This window comes from Simochromis diagramma, unplaced genomic scaffold (assembly GCF_900408965.1).
Source record: "Simochromis diagramma unplaced genomic scaffold, fSimDia1.1 OVJJ01000176.1, whole genome shotgun sequence".
Taxonomy (NCBI): Eukaryota; Metazoa; Chordata; class Actinopteri; order Cichliformes; family Cichlidae; genus Simochromis; species Simochromis diagramma.
The window spans coordinates 3364437-3377638 of record NW_024386892.1 but is presented as its reverse complement, the minus strand read 5'-3'; the positions used below and the strand labels follow the sequence as shown (position 1 = coordinate 3377638).

The 13202-nt window shown below is 44.2% G+C and overlaps 1 protein-coding gene across 1 annotated transcript; it reads right to left on the bottom strand.

Moving 5' to 3' along the window:
* Positions 1–1451: 1451 nt before the first annotated feature.
* On the bottom strand, positions 1452–10959 carry opn4a (opsin 4a (melanopsin)). Its single transcript, XM_040033955.1, has 10 exons — positions 9695–10959; positions 8201–8334; positions 7230–7433; positions 6898–7069; positions 6644–6820; positions 5815–5922; positions 4937–5132; positions 4698–4862; positions 3518–3577; positions 1452–2763 (listed from the first exon to the last, which is right to left on the bottom strand). Exons 1-10 carry the CDS (start codon positions 9829–9831, stop codon positions 2593–2595), a joined length of 1524 nt encoding a protein of 507 aa, XP_039889889.1. The 5' UTR covers positions 9832–10959; the 3' UTR covers positions 1452–2592.
* Positions 10960–13202: the final 2243 nt, after the last annotated feature.

Below are 13202 nucleotides of genomic sequence, written 5' to 3'. Positions count from 1 at the left end.
CGACATGATTTTCTCTTTTAAACACTATAAAAATATCACAGTCACATTCCACGACACTGCGCTTCAGCAAAGTACGCCTTTAGTTAAATAAAGGAAAGGAAGCTGCAGAAACAGAACGAAATGATCTGAACAACACTTTAAAACACAAAACACTGAAAATATCTTCAGAACAAAAGCGTTTTTGCAGGCCTCTCAGGACTCGCGGAGATTACACCGAAAGAATCTGACTGGAAATAAACTCTATGTACAGGCCATAATGAGCTCAACACAGAGACTGCAAAGGACGTCCCAGCATGTTTTCCCCAAGTCGGGCATCGGGCTTCCCGGAAAATCTGATTTTCAGCTTTTTAAAGGAAGAGTTGAACTAAAACTAGAACTTACAGCTAAAACACAGCAGTTGACTTTTTGGTTTGTTATTCCTGGTTTAGATATGGTTGTTGAACGTGAACTAACCCTGAAGGGTGTACTACGAAGGAAAGCTACATATCCAGGCTTTCTTTGTCTTAGCTGGATCAGCAAAACCTAAAGCCCCAGAGATAGCAGATAACAGATGACAGGTTATCAACTGAAGAAAGACGATTCGTGCATCATGTGACTCTTTTTTTTCTTCACAAAATGATCCCCGTGAGCGCCACCCGCTCCATTTAGAGATGTTATAAAGTGAGGATGATAAAATAGTAAGTAAAATATTATTAAAAAGAAATTAAATGTTTACAAAGAACATAAAATATAACAGCTAAATAATCTGAAGATTATTGGAGAAACTGATTAATCTGGTGATTTGTGTCACAGAGATTTGAATTGCAGTGAAAGATTTTGTGTCTGAGCGCGCTCAATGCTGCTGTTTACTTCTAAGCACAACATTACAGCAACATTACTTTTTGCTTCATTCAGCGCTCTTTGTAAGTAGATATAGAATCTATATCACACTGAAAACATGCCAGAAATAAAAGAATCGTTGACAACTTGGCGCTTCCAGACAATTTTAAACTGAAAATTCAAACATAACCTGCTCCTGGCCAGGTGATGTGTTCAGCATCAGTTGCCATGGTGATTTAGCTTGTAAAATAAGAGCCACATTGGTGACATGGAAAATTATGACTTTAAGCTCCACACAGTTCACTAACCCAATAATCTTCTTCGTAGTTACACCCCTCAGTTTAGAACATATCAGTGTTGGTTACACAACAAATAAATGAGCATCGTTTCAGCTCTCCTACTGCTGTGGTTCAAGAAGTCACAACTATGCAGGCCAAAAACGTTGTGGGCACCCATATGGAAAAGATATATATAAATCTTATAAAGTTTTTATCTGTCTTGTATGAAACTTGTATGAAAAGCATACAAGAGTGGAAACACATATAAGATCCCTTGAAAAATTATACAATGAAACTTGTATGTTTTGTATACTTACTAAAAAAAAATATGAAAGTAATGAGAAAGTGGCCACTTTCATGAGTAAATCATGTATGTTTTTACTATTTCTTTTCCATATGGGCAAGAAAAGCAGCTTTATGTTTTTTATTCTTAAAGAAGGTTTGGATGGCTGTTCTTTTTACTGCCCCTTATTAGGTTTCTGGAAGCTGACCAATCAGGAAACAGTGGGTTTATGGGGGTGGGGGTGTTCTTAAAGAGACAGGAGCTAAAATGGCTCATTTCAGATAGAAGATGAACAGAGGGGCAGCTTTAAAGGCCGATACAAAGGTGTTGTTTTTCTAAACTGTTCATAATGACAAAAAAGATTTAAAAAATACTTTAAAGTTGGAAATGAGCAGAAAAACTGCTTGGTGCAGAGCCACATCCACAGCGATCGGTAATCACTGTGGGTATAAGATCGATGTCCTGAGATGTTCTTATTGGCACTGAGTCAGTGATTTCTTGAATTTATAGTTAGTTTTGGTTAGATGGGATGCACATAACCATCTTCATGATTTAACCTTTATGATTTGCTCCGGTGGCATCACATTGAGGTCTGAGCTGGAAATCCACATGCAAAGCAGAAACATAAGAAGACCAAGGGCAGGAAAGCACACGGTTTACTGAGGAATCACAGAATGAAGAATCTCCTCCCTCAGCTCAAAGTCCTCTCAGACACCAGAAAACCTCTAAAGGGACCCTCACCTGTCACAGGAGACCTTGGCTAAAGAGGCATTTTCATCAGTCTGACTGAACATTTCCACCCTCAGAGTCCGTGTGGCTGCAGTGTAATCAAAGATCAGACCTGCTCTCAGCTTTCAGGAGCTCTTTAAAGAGCAACTCAATGCAAAATATGAATTCTGTAACATTTCAACTCACAGCAGCTGCTTTCCCTTCACTCAAAACAACCAAACAGAGTGAGAGGAAACACCCTGTTTCAGGTAAGCTGCTCTTTAAGTAAACTGTTTTGTTCGTTGGTAAAACAGCTCCAGGTTGGGTTTGGAATTTGTCTCCATCCGTATCGGTACAAATCGGGTAAAATCTATAAACGACCTGCAGATTTACAATCTGATGAGTTCTGATGGCTTTTTCTGAACTGCACAGTCCCAAATATCTGCCTGGACCTTAGGTGGTCACATGGCTGCAGGTGTTTAAACAGGAGAGGGGGGTGGAGCTCTACGCCGAACCCGCCCCTGCACCTCCACCGCCGCTGCTGTTGGTCGCCTTCGATCGAGATGTGCGGGAACCACTTCGTCCTGTGGAAAGGAAAGGGCTGGACTCGGAGGTGATGACGATACTCGGGATTCGACAGAGTGCGCCTCTTGCACCATCTGTAAAATCACCGTTCTGTGAAAGAGACAAAGACGGTTATTCAAAACAAATGTGACTGATGCTGAATAGCTGAACTCTGAGAGGGCAGGCATGCCATCGTAAACCAATCACGGATCAATGATAGTGCTAAATGACCACCGCTGGGTTTTTAGCGCCATCGTCGGCACAAAGCAAATTTGTAGGTAATCATTTAACAGCTGTTTAACAGCTGTTTACAACAAAGGTCACTGGATCCCTGATTCATGAGAGTCAATCCTCCGAACCAACAACTGAAGCCGAAGCGGGAGTGCTAAAAACAAAACCTGCAGTTCCTCTAGTGTCCAGTGGAGGCAGCAGTGAGTCCGTCCCCACAGACTCCCATGTTACAACAGAAACAAACATGTTTCCAGCCTGATACACAAACTGTTTGTCTCTGTGGATGATTTTTTGTTTCATAGAAACAAAATGAAACCACCAAACGATGAATCCTGTGCAGGACGTGCGTGGTGCTCTCGTACAGATTTGCACAGATGGTTTGTTAATTCATCAATATTTATATCATTTAATAACATATAAAATATTTGTATTACAACACTGGTGTCACATTTTCAGATCTGTATAAATCTTTGGATCAGAAAATAATCGTTTCATCTAAATACAGATAATCGCTTACAAAACAACATAAATAAAAAAAGCATAAATTAAATGAAAGGGTCCTGCTTTCACCTTCACATCATTTACTGCACCTCCACCAACAGATGTGACTGTAAAAGCTGTTTGTGAAACTCACATTTGAACTGCTGCTGTGTTCACCTGCTCCTGCCGTGGGAAGCTTAGTGTCACAGGACGTCTAGAAGAGAAACACATGGACTCGTACTGTGACTCATGCTGCTCAACACCAACAGTTCAACATCATGAACCATGAACAACAATGAAGACACAAGGAAAATGGTACAAATCACCTATTTAATCCTAAAATCTTAAAATATATGTGCAAAGTTTTCTATCTCTGAGAAAAGTTAAAAAATTGTAGATCAGCCGTTGTTACGTATATGTTATTATAGCTGTTACTATGAGAGACGATCTATTACGGTAATCCTGAGTCTTGGCAAATTCTCACAGAGGCCAAAACATTAAACATAAATTAAATAAAGTCACTTAGCTTAATAAAAATGAGATGTCACTGAACAGAAAATCTACACGAATAAAACTGCTTTTTAACAGATGAAAAAATCCAGACAGAAAACAATAAAGATTAAAAATAATGAATAAATTATTCTCAATGAAAAGCTGAATATAAGTCTGTAGTCTCTGTAGATTAAAAAAGCTCAATACATTTAAAAAAGTATTTAACTTCCGGAGCCGCTCTGAGCTGGCAGCCAGTATCAGCAGCTCTATTCTATTCTATTCTATTCTATTAAAAAAAAAATTTTTTTTTAAATACAATGGTAATAAAAAGTTAAAACATAATAAACACAAGATAATAAACAATTAAATAAAATAAAGTTTAAAATAAAGACTAAAAGTCGATTGCTAAATATAGTAAAACACATGTAGTATTATGTGGTTAATATTTTACAGATGAATCATACTAACACTGGTATGTCCTCAGTAATGATATTTATTCTGTCGTGTTATCGCAGCTGTGATTGTGAAACACGTTCTCACATCGTCATCATTATATTAGGCCTCCGGGCTGGATTGTATTGTCTGTGTGAGTTCACTTCCTGTTCCATAGGGGGCGCTCTTGAGTTGTCCTGGTTTTATTTGTGGGTTTCAGACTTGTTGTTTTGAGCCTGCGGCTCTTTGTGTTTGCAGCATTTACAGCGCTCAGTTTTGAATAAATGAATGGATTTTCTTCTTGTTTCGTCCTGATGGCGTCAGCGGTTCGATCCTCTCAGTTTTAAACTCACACTGTGACACTTTCACAGTTTATCCACTATTTTACATCTTCCGTTCTCTGAGTTTACCTTTTCAAAGATGCCCGAGTCGTGGCTCTTCAACTTGGACTTGAAGCTGGATGAGGGTTTGAAGTCGGGCAGCTCGGCGGTGTCTCTGCTGATGTCACAGGAGACCTGACGGCTGGCCGGTCTGGATCCCAGACTGGACAGGTCAGCCTCGGTGTCTGTCAGACCCTGCAGAGGTTAAACGGACGCTCCTGAACATTGACCGTTTTTTAAACTTCCTGATTAAACCGTTTCAAGCTTACCGATTCGCTGTCAGAGGCAGAGGAGAGGCGGGACTTGAAAGTGCTCTGCCGCCTGAACTGGCTGCTGATGTCAGAGGTCTGGCTGGTCACAGTAGAGCGGCGCGTCGACACGAAGCTGCTGCTGGTCGAGCGGATGTCACGAGGACGGACGCAGAGCAGCACGCCAAGACATGGGATGTACTTGGCCAACGCTATCCTGCAAAGAGAGGTCAAAGGTCAGTGTGGAGTCTATACCGATCAGTACTTCAGTGGCTCATGCAGCTAATGCAGTGTCCAGTCATTTGTGATATTTAGTCTCCTTTTCAGCTCACTTCCTGTTTTATTTTGAACTGCTCACAGCCTGTGCACTGATTTTTAAAGCACCCGAAGGTCACAGTTATCAGCCTCGTCTGATTCTCTGAGTATGCTGATGATGAGATGTTCAGAGTGAAACTGAGTCACAGCTTGTAGGTTTACTTCTGAGAAACTCTCTCCTTCCTGTTTTATTTTGAACTGCTCACAGCCCGTGCACTGATTTTTAAAGCACCCGAAGGTCACAGTTATCAGCCTCGTCTGATTCTCTGAGTATGCTGATGATGAGATGTTCACAGTGAAACTGAGTCACAGCTTGTAGGTTTACTTCTGAGAAACTCTCTCCTTCCTGTTTTAGAAACTGATCATGTGATGGACCTGCTGCCAAATAACCTGATCAGCTGCTACATGTTTCTATCAGGTGTCACTAAATCGAAGGTCACATTTTTCTGAAAATTGAACATTTTCTTAGCTTAAACATCTGATATGTTTTCTATGTTTTATTATGAATAATTGTAGCTTACACTCTGTACATTTATTTAGAACTGGGGCTGCAGTCAGTCTTTTACCTGTGCAATGGGGTTTACCTGTATTTTGGGTGTGTGATGGCGTAGATGATGGGGTTGTGGATGGCCGAGGCCTTGGCGATGATGGCGGGGACAGAGTTCATGTAGGGTGTCAACATGTCTGCGTACCTGTGAACCAGAACACACCGGTTAATGTGGGGCTCGCCGGGTTAAACGAGCATCGGTTCAGACAGTCGAGCCCTGCTGCTCCTTTCACACTCGGTTTGTATCCTGGGACTAAGCAGCTCTGCGTGACTCACGGGTCGAATTTGAACCTCAGCCATCTCTTAATGGCTCCACCCCCCCACCCCCTACCCCCCAGTCTGAAACAACTCGCTTCAGCTCCTTTTCTCTTTGAGGCCTCTTAAACTTTGATTGTCCAGCTCCTGGTATTTAAGATCATTCTCCAAATTGTTTTTACCATTTCAGTTACAGTAAAGTCACTTTTTGTATCCTAATTTTTAAAAATATGAAGCAAAACAAGAGGACCTGACAAAATAGGAGCTTTTTAAATATTATTATTACTTTTTAAAAATGTTTTGTCATTTAGGACTTCAGCTTTTTGTTTTCTGAATTCGTTTACAGCGTCAGCCACTCTTTCTTTCTCACCAGCCTCGGCGATGAGCTTGGATGAGAAAACACTTTTTAACAAAGATCTTTCAAACTTTAAAGCCGCAGTGGACAAAAATGTAAATGAGCTGAAATAAACGAGCCACATTTCTCTAAGAGACAGAGAGCGGCACCTAGTGGCCATCAGAGGAAGTCCAGCGACACAAAGCTCAGAGTTTTGTTGTAGTTCGACTCAGATGACACACATGTTTTCATAGGTGTGGAGGTTTGAGTGTTTTACCCGGCGAAGGCGGTGAGGGCCACGGTGGAGTACGGCGACCAGGAGATGACGTAGAGCAGGATGACGATGAGCGCGATCTTCGCCATCTTCCACTCGTTCTGCAGCCGGTGGAAACTCTTCATGGAATCACGAGTGCTGCCGTGACTGTGAACACTGCCGTTAATCTTCCCCACTGCCCTGAAACGCACACGAGCTTCAGTCAGTCACTGAAGTCAGGCACAGCTGAACGAAAGACATCTGAGATTCAAACTGACTGGTTGGTGGTGCGGATGGCGCGGAAGATGAAGATGTAGCAGTAGATGATGATGAAGAGAGGCAGGAAGAAAACGAAGATGAAGAGCAGCATGGTGTAGGCTCTCACAGACGGCGTGAAGGTCATGTAGTCCCACGTACAGGAGGTCATCAGGCCCTCGGGGACGTAGGCGCCTGAAACGTTAACACATAGAGAGGTTGTTCTTTGGACCGCCGTTTTGATCTGGATCTTTGTCTGCCTGGACATTAAAGTGTTATTCAGTCTGATAAACGCTGTTACTGTCACGTGCTGTCGTATACAGTATTCTAAATGTGCTGTGTCGCGTGTCCTCACTCCAGCCGAAGAACGGCGGCAGGCTCCAGCCCAGCGAGTAGGCCCAGGCCGCCACGAGGATGAGGAGGGCCCGCTTCCGAGACAGCACTCCAATGGATGTGAGAGGCCTCGTGATGACGAAGTAACGGTCGATAGCGATCACCGTCATCGTGATCATGGAGCAGATCCCAAACAGAGCGCCACAGAAAGCATACAGCTCGCAACCTGCAGGCAACAGAGAGGGATTAGAGTCGCTTTAAACTTCTCTTCTTTCCTGTGACAAATAAACCTCCTTCGCTCAGCGTCTCTCTGAGCGACTCAAACACAGCGCTCTTCTCTCTGAGCTGAAAGTTACTGGTTCACATCGTGGTGGAGAAGAATGGAAAAGAAGCTGCAGATAGAAAATAAAACAATCAGTCATTTTAAGCCCTGAAGCTCAAATTCAGTCACACGTCGGACACGGTGAAGGAAAACACCTGTGAAGAGGCAAGAACATCTTTAGGAAGGCAGAGATTGGTCAAGAGGTTTCTACGCAACAATAAAGCCGTAAGACAAACATGTGTGTTACCAGCCTCTGTTGTTTCACTTACATCCAGCAGAGGGCAGTGTACGCGCTTATAGACAGACCCTGAGTGAAGTTGGCCCCCCCCACCTTCGCTACGTTTGTGATGCTAACATTTTCACTGGTGCCGCTAAAGGTTTTTAGGGGTCATCCAAGGTCAACCAGCCCCTTTCCTTACAGTGAAAACATCACAACATTACAACACTTTTATCATGATCACACTCTTAAAAGCAAAAAAATGTAACAGTTACAATCAACTTTGTATTCTGTCCGAGAAAGAAATACAAAAAAAGAAAAAAGGGGGCGTGGCCTGACTGACAGGTGGCTGTAGCTGCTAGCTGTCTGTTAGCTTCACCTGAACTGGTCCGTGTTTGTGCTGTTGGAGCATTTGTAATGAGATCATCTGTAATATCAGCCATGCAGTTGGTACCTTTCTCTCCAAAGATCCACCTCTTGTGCATGCTGGTGGTGAAGAAGATGGGTGACTGGGTGATGCACATCAGGAGGTCAGTGATGGCCAAATTAATGATGAACATGTTGGGCGGCGTGCGCAGGCTGCGACTCCTGCAAAGACATTTTAAACAGAATTAATTTGTTAATTACAGAAAAACTGATGAAAAATACTCGAACCTCCCACAAACTGCTAACTTTAACTAAGTGATGTTGTTACATTAGTGAAATTCTGTCTTTTACAGAAAATAAAACTGAATTTTGAGCAGATGATCCAAATCTGAACAGTTTGATGTTTTTCAGTAATGACTGAGTCTGTCTGAAGGAGAGCACTCAGGGCTCCTTCAGCTTGAACATGAACGTTTAATCAATGACGCATTCGCCTTAAACCACAGCTGATTGTAGCAGAAGAAGGATCGATGCCCATCCAAGGAACAGGCAGATCGATGCGCACATCGAATTTTTCTTAGGTGGAAAAGCTTCTTAAAGGAACTCCTGAAATCATTGTGCTCATTGTTTCTCTGCAGACATGGAAGAAGAAAAGAGCTGCTCGATAAATGAGCGGTAGCTCGTTCCAGACAGAGGTCCCGATTTCCTACTTATCCCAGCATGAGGAACCTCTGATTAAAGCCTTACGGGCCGTCCTTTCTCTCCGGTGCTTCTGCAGCTGCTCATGCGCTTCATCCTCAAACACTATACCAGCGTTCTTTTTAAAGACCGTTCATTTCCAGCTCCATCCTTTTCCTCTTGGACTCTCTGCTCCTTATCCATCTTATACTTTCCCTCAGACCATCCATTAAGCCTACTTTCTTCTTACTGGGCGACTTCTGGAAGCCTGTGAGCCTGTCTGTAGCCAATGAGCAGATAAAGAAATCCTGGATGAGATGAGTTTGAGTTGAGCCTCTGTTAACAAGTAAAGCTAAATCTGTTTAGTCGTTTCAGGTTCCAAATATTTATTCTGGACTCTCCTGAGGCAGCTTTCCATTACTCAGAGTTCAGAATAATCCTTCTTTATCTGATCCTGGACGGCAGGTCCAAGAGTAGAAGTGAGAGTTTTTAGAAGTGTCGGTCGTGTCTAATATGATTTCATTTGAACAGGAGACGTTTGAGGGCAGAGATGAGAAATTTCAGACTGTGAAACATATAAAAACTGTTTCAGCTTTCATGCTGTGTTGTGCAACTATTATTCTACGGCTAATTAACCCAAATCTGAAGATTACCTGAGATTTAACATGTGACACCCTGTGTTATCATTTGATCAGTGTAGAAGCTTCTTATATATATTACAATGCACACATGAAGTTACTATAGTTATCACAAAGCAATAAGACTTCACACTGTGCTGCACCGCGGTTACAAATAAATACATGAGTGAGAGTTTTAGTCAAGTTTAGATTAAAATAAAATGAACAGTAACTGTTTTTGGGGCCTAAGGCTGCATTTTCACCTGAAAGCAGCACGGTGATGAGCGTACCTGCTGAAGGCGTAGATGACCAGGAAGTTCCCAATCATGCCCGTGATGCCGATGGTGAGAATCACGGAGCCAATGGTGTAGTGGGCGTGGTCGGGCACATCCACGGTGGGGAATGGGCGTGGCGCCTCGGGCACCATCGCCACCTGCAGGACCGAACGCAGAATGAAAAGAGAACGTGACACCTCTGCAAAAGCAATTGCGAAACTTTCAGCTGCTCCCTTCAGGGGGTCACTATCTGAAAAGAAAGAAAAAGACCCTACAATAATACAGAGAAAACCTCAACAACTAGACCACCCCCCCTATGAGCAAGCACTTTGGCGACAGTAGGAAGAAAAAACTCCATTTTAACAGGAAGAAACCTCCGGCAGAACCAGGCTCGGGGTCTGCTGGAGCAGCTGGGATTGAGGGGAGGAAGACTGTGACGCGTTGTTAACGTGTGAACAGCAGCTTCTGGAAGCTTTTAAGGTGGAATGCTTCCCTGCATGTCAGTTAGTGTCAGAGCTTTGTTTAATGAAATGAAAATGCAGTAAAAAGTACATACGACAGAACCATGACACAGAGATGCCGGGCTGAGATATGATGGTCGTATTTAGAGACAGGCCGTCGTTGTTTAATGTCCCGGTTTTTCTTGTTGGGAGGTCTAAAGCACCTGTGTGAAACAAAAGAGCCTCACAAACACACCCCGAAAACGACGAAGCATTTCCTGTTTCCTGTTCAACTAAAAGTCCTCTTCAGATTGATCTTAAAACACAAATACAGATTTAAACCTGCAGCTGGAGGACTGATCGTTTCTAAAGACTAGAAGAGAACGCGAGGCCAGAAACTCCTTCCTGTCGATGATGTTGTTATTCCACTCGGAGGAAAGCCTTCACGCTCACAGACTTCACTAATCACTAACCGGCAATCTAAATCCTTCCTGACAGGCGGCGTCTTCACAGGTCTGTCCATCGCTGTTTCTAATGAACCTCCTCTGAGCCTCCTCCCTGTCAGGCCTCAGATCAGTGCCAGCAGAAACATCAGGAACAGCTAATCAGAGTTGGAGGTTGGCCCGAGGAGCGACTCGAATTATTGGACTTTTAATAAAGCGGTTTAAAACCCTGATGGACTCTGGCAGGGAGACGGACGCTCCTCGATCATTTCTGCAGGAGAAAACTTAAAGCAGAGCCGAGAATGAACTGAAATCATCTCGGTGTACAAACTGAGCCTTTTCCACGGAGGGAGAGTCTAATGAAACGAATCAAACCTAATCAATCGAATGAAACACCGCCCAGAGACTCACGAGATCCTGAATCGATGATCTTTGTGTGTCACAGCCTCAGTTTGTGTTTGTGGATGGCAGCGAATCAGAAACCCTCACAGAGGCGTTAACAGATGAGGACAGTGTGGGGAGGGCTGCAGATGTTGAGTTTTGTGTTTGGACTCTGAGTTATCTTCAGGCTGTTTCAGGACCTTTACGAGCACGTGGTGAAGAACAACCCAAACGTCAGATGTGAGCGTGTCCTGTAACGAATAGAAACACTGAAGATGTCGTGATGTAATATGCGTGCACGTGCAGAGGAGCTGTGTGAGGCTCCGTGTCTCTGTTATCGTGTTTCCTGAGAGGTCGGGTGTTTTGGATGTTTGTTTCTTTATCAGAACAGTTTGTTTCCAAAATAAAAGCTCAGCATTAAAGCTGTGTTTGAGACCACTTCCTGCCATTTAACATGCCGATGAGTACAAAGGTGGAACCTGTGACATCAGCATCTGTGGGTGGGGCTACCACAAGACCGTCATCCGTGATTGACAGATGCAGCAAACAGATTCTGTCTCCGACTGAAACGAGCCACACGTCTGTCAGAAACGTGGAAGAAGAGTCGTTTAGCGGTCGCGTCCACACGCGTCTGATTCTGGAGGACGGGTGGATCCGTGCTGACGTGGCAAAAACCGGCGACATGGTAAACTGCAGCTGACGCGTCACAGCCGGCATCGCTGCGTTCTCCACAGAAATGGGATGAAACGCGACACAAGTCCGTGCTGCAGTGATGAAACATCCACTGTGGGGATAAATGCTGAGTGTGCTGCACACAAAACACTGCAGAGTAAACTCAGCACGATGCTTTCAGGTCCTGTGTTTAGCAGAATCACAGGATGGGGGACACACACAGCAGTGGTGTGAGCTGTCCACAAACTTCTGGCCCCGAGTATCCAGTGGAATAACTTGGATTATGGATTGTGCAGAACAGAACAACGTATAAATGATTCTTGGCTTGTTTTCAGCCGTGAAGCAGTTTGGACACGGACACACACAGGTCAGCGTTGGCGTGTGTGACGCCGATGGTTCCTGTCTCCTGCCGTGACCCATGAATGCAGTCGCATCCACCATCAGCTGTTCTCAGAGCCCCGCCTTCGATGATGATGGCGTCTGACAGGTTGGGACAGGAAGGGAAACGTTCAGCTCAGCACGGACGGCCTGCCTCACACAGAGACTCGGAAAAATGACAAAACATGACACAAAGCAACATCTCCATCACTCACCAGCCACTTCATTAGGTACACCTGTTCTGCTGCTCCTTAGCACGCCAGCAGCTGGTTGGACATAATTGAAGAAGAGCTGCTGAAGTTCAAACGGAGCCTCAGGATGATGAAGAAAAGTGAATAAAGGGAGAAATGAGCCGCGGTTGGTCAGAGCAGAAAGGCTGGGCTGCTTCAAGCTGATGGTGAGACAACGGGAACTCAAATAAGCACTCATTAAAACCAGCGTCTGCAGAAGAGCGTCTGTGAACCTTGACGCAGATGGACAGAAGAGCACAGTCCTGTAGCAGGAACAGGAACCTGGACAGCAGAAGATGGAGAAACGTTTCCTGGTCTGTGAGTCAGTTCAAAGCGTGGCTCCATCCTGCCTGTATCAGTGCTCAGCCTGCTGCTGTGGTGAGGGCCACGGCCTGTCTGAGTGTTGCTGCTGACCACGCCCATCCCTTTCTGACCTCACTCAACCGTCCTCTGATGTCATAGTTCACTCAGACGGCTCCACCGTCACAGATCTCAGTTTAACAGAGCAGCTTTGAGATGTGGAGGAACAGGAGGGTCTGACCAATGATGTCATGATGATGTCATGTCAACATCATTCAAAACCTCTGAGGGGTGTTTCCTGCAGCTTGTTAAACCTGATCCATGAGGAGCTAAAGCAGCTCTGAAGCACACCGTGTAGCAGCAAGGATCAACCGGTGAGGTGGAACGCAAGAGCAAACGAGCCGGGAAAAGCAGGAAACCTCGACAACGAGGAGAATAAAGGTCAACGAAGAAGACTGACGAGGTCAGGCGTGGAAACCGTCACAGCCTGACTGTTATTTATTTTTACGTCTTCAGAGATTGAATAGAATAGAATAGCATAGAATAGAATGACCCTTTATTGTCATTGTACATACTGATGATCCCGGACAGTTCCGAGCACATGGACGTGAGGGACTAACATTAAAGTTTGTGTCCCGGCTGGTTTTCACCATCAGTACTAGTTAGTTAAACTAGTGCT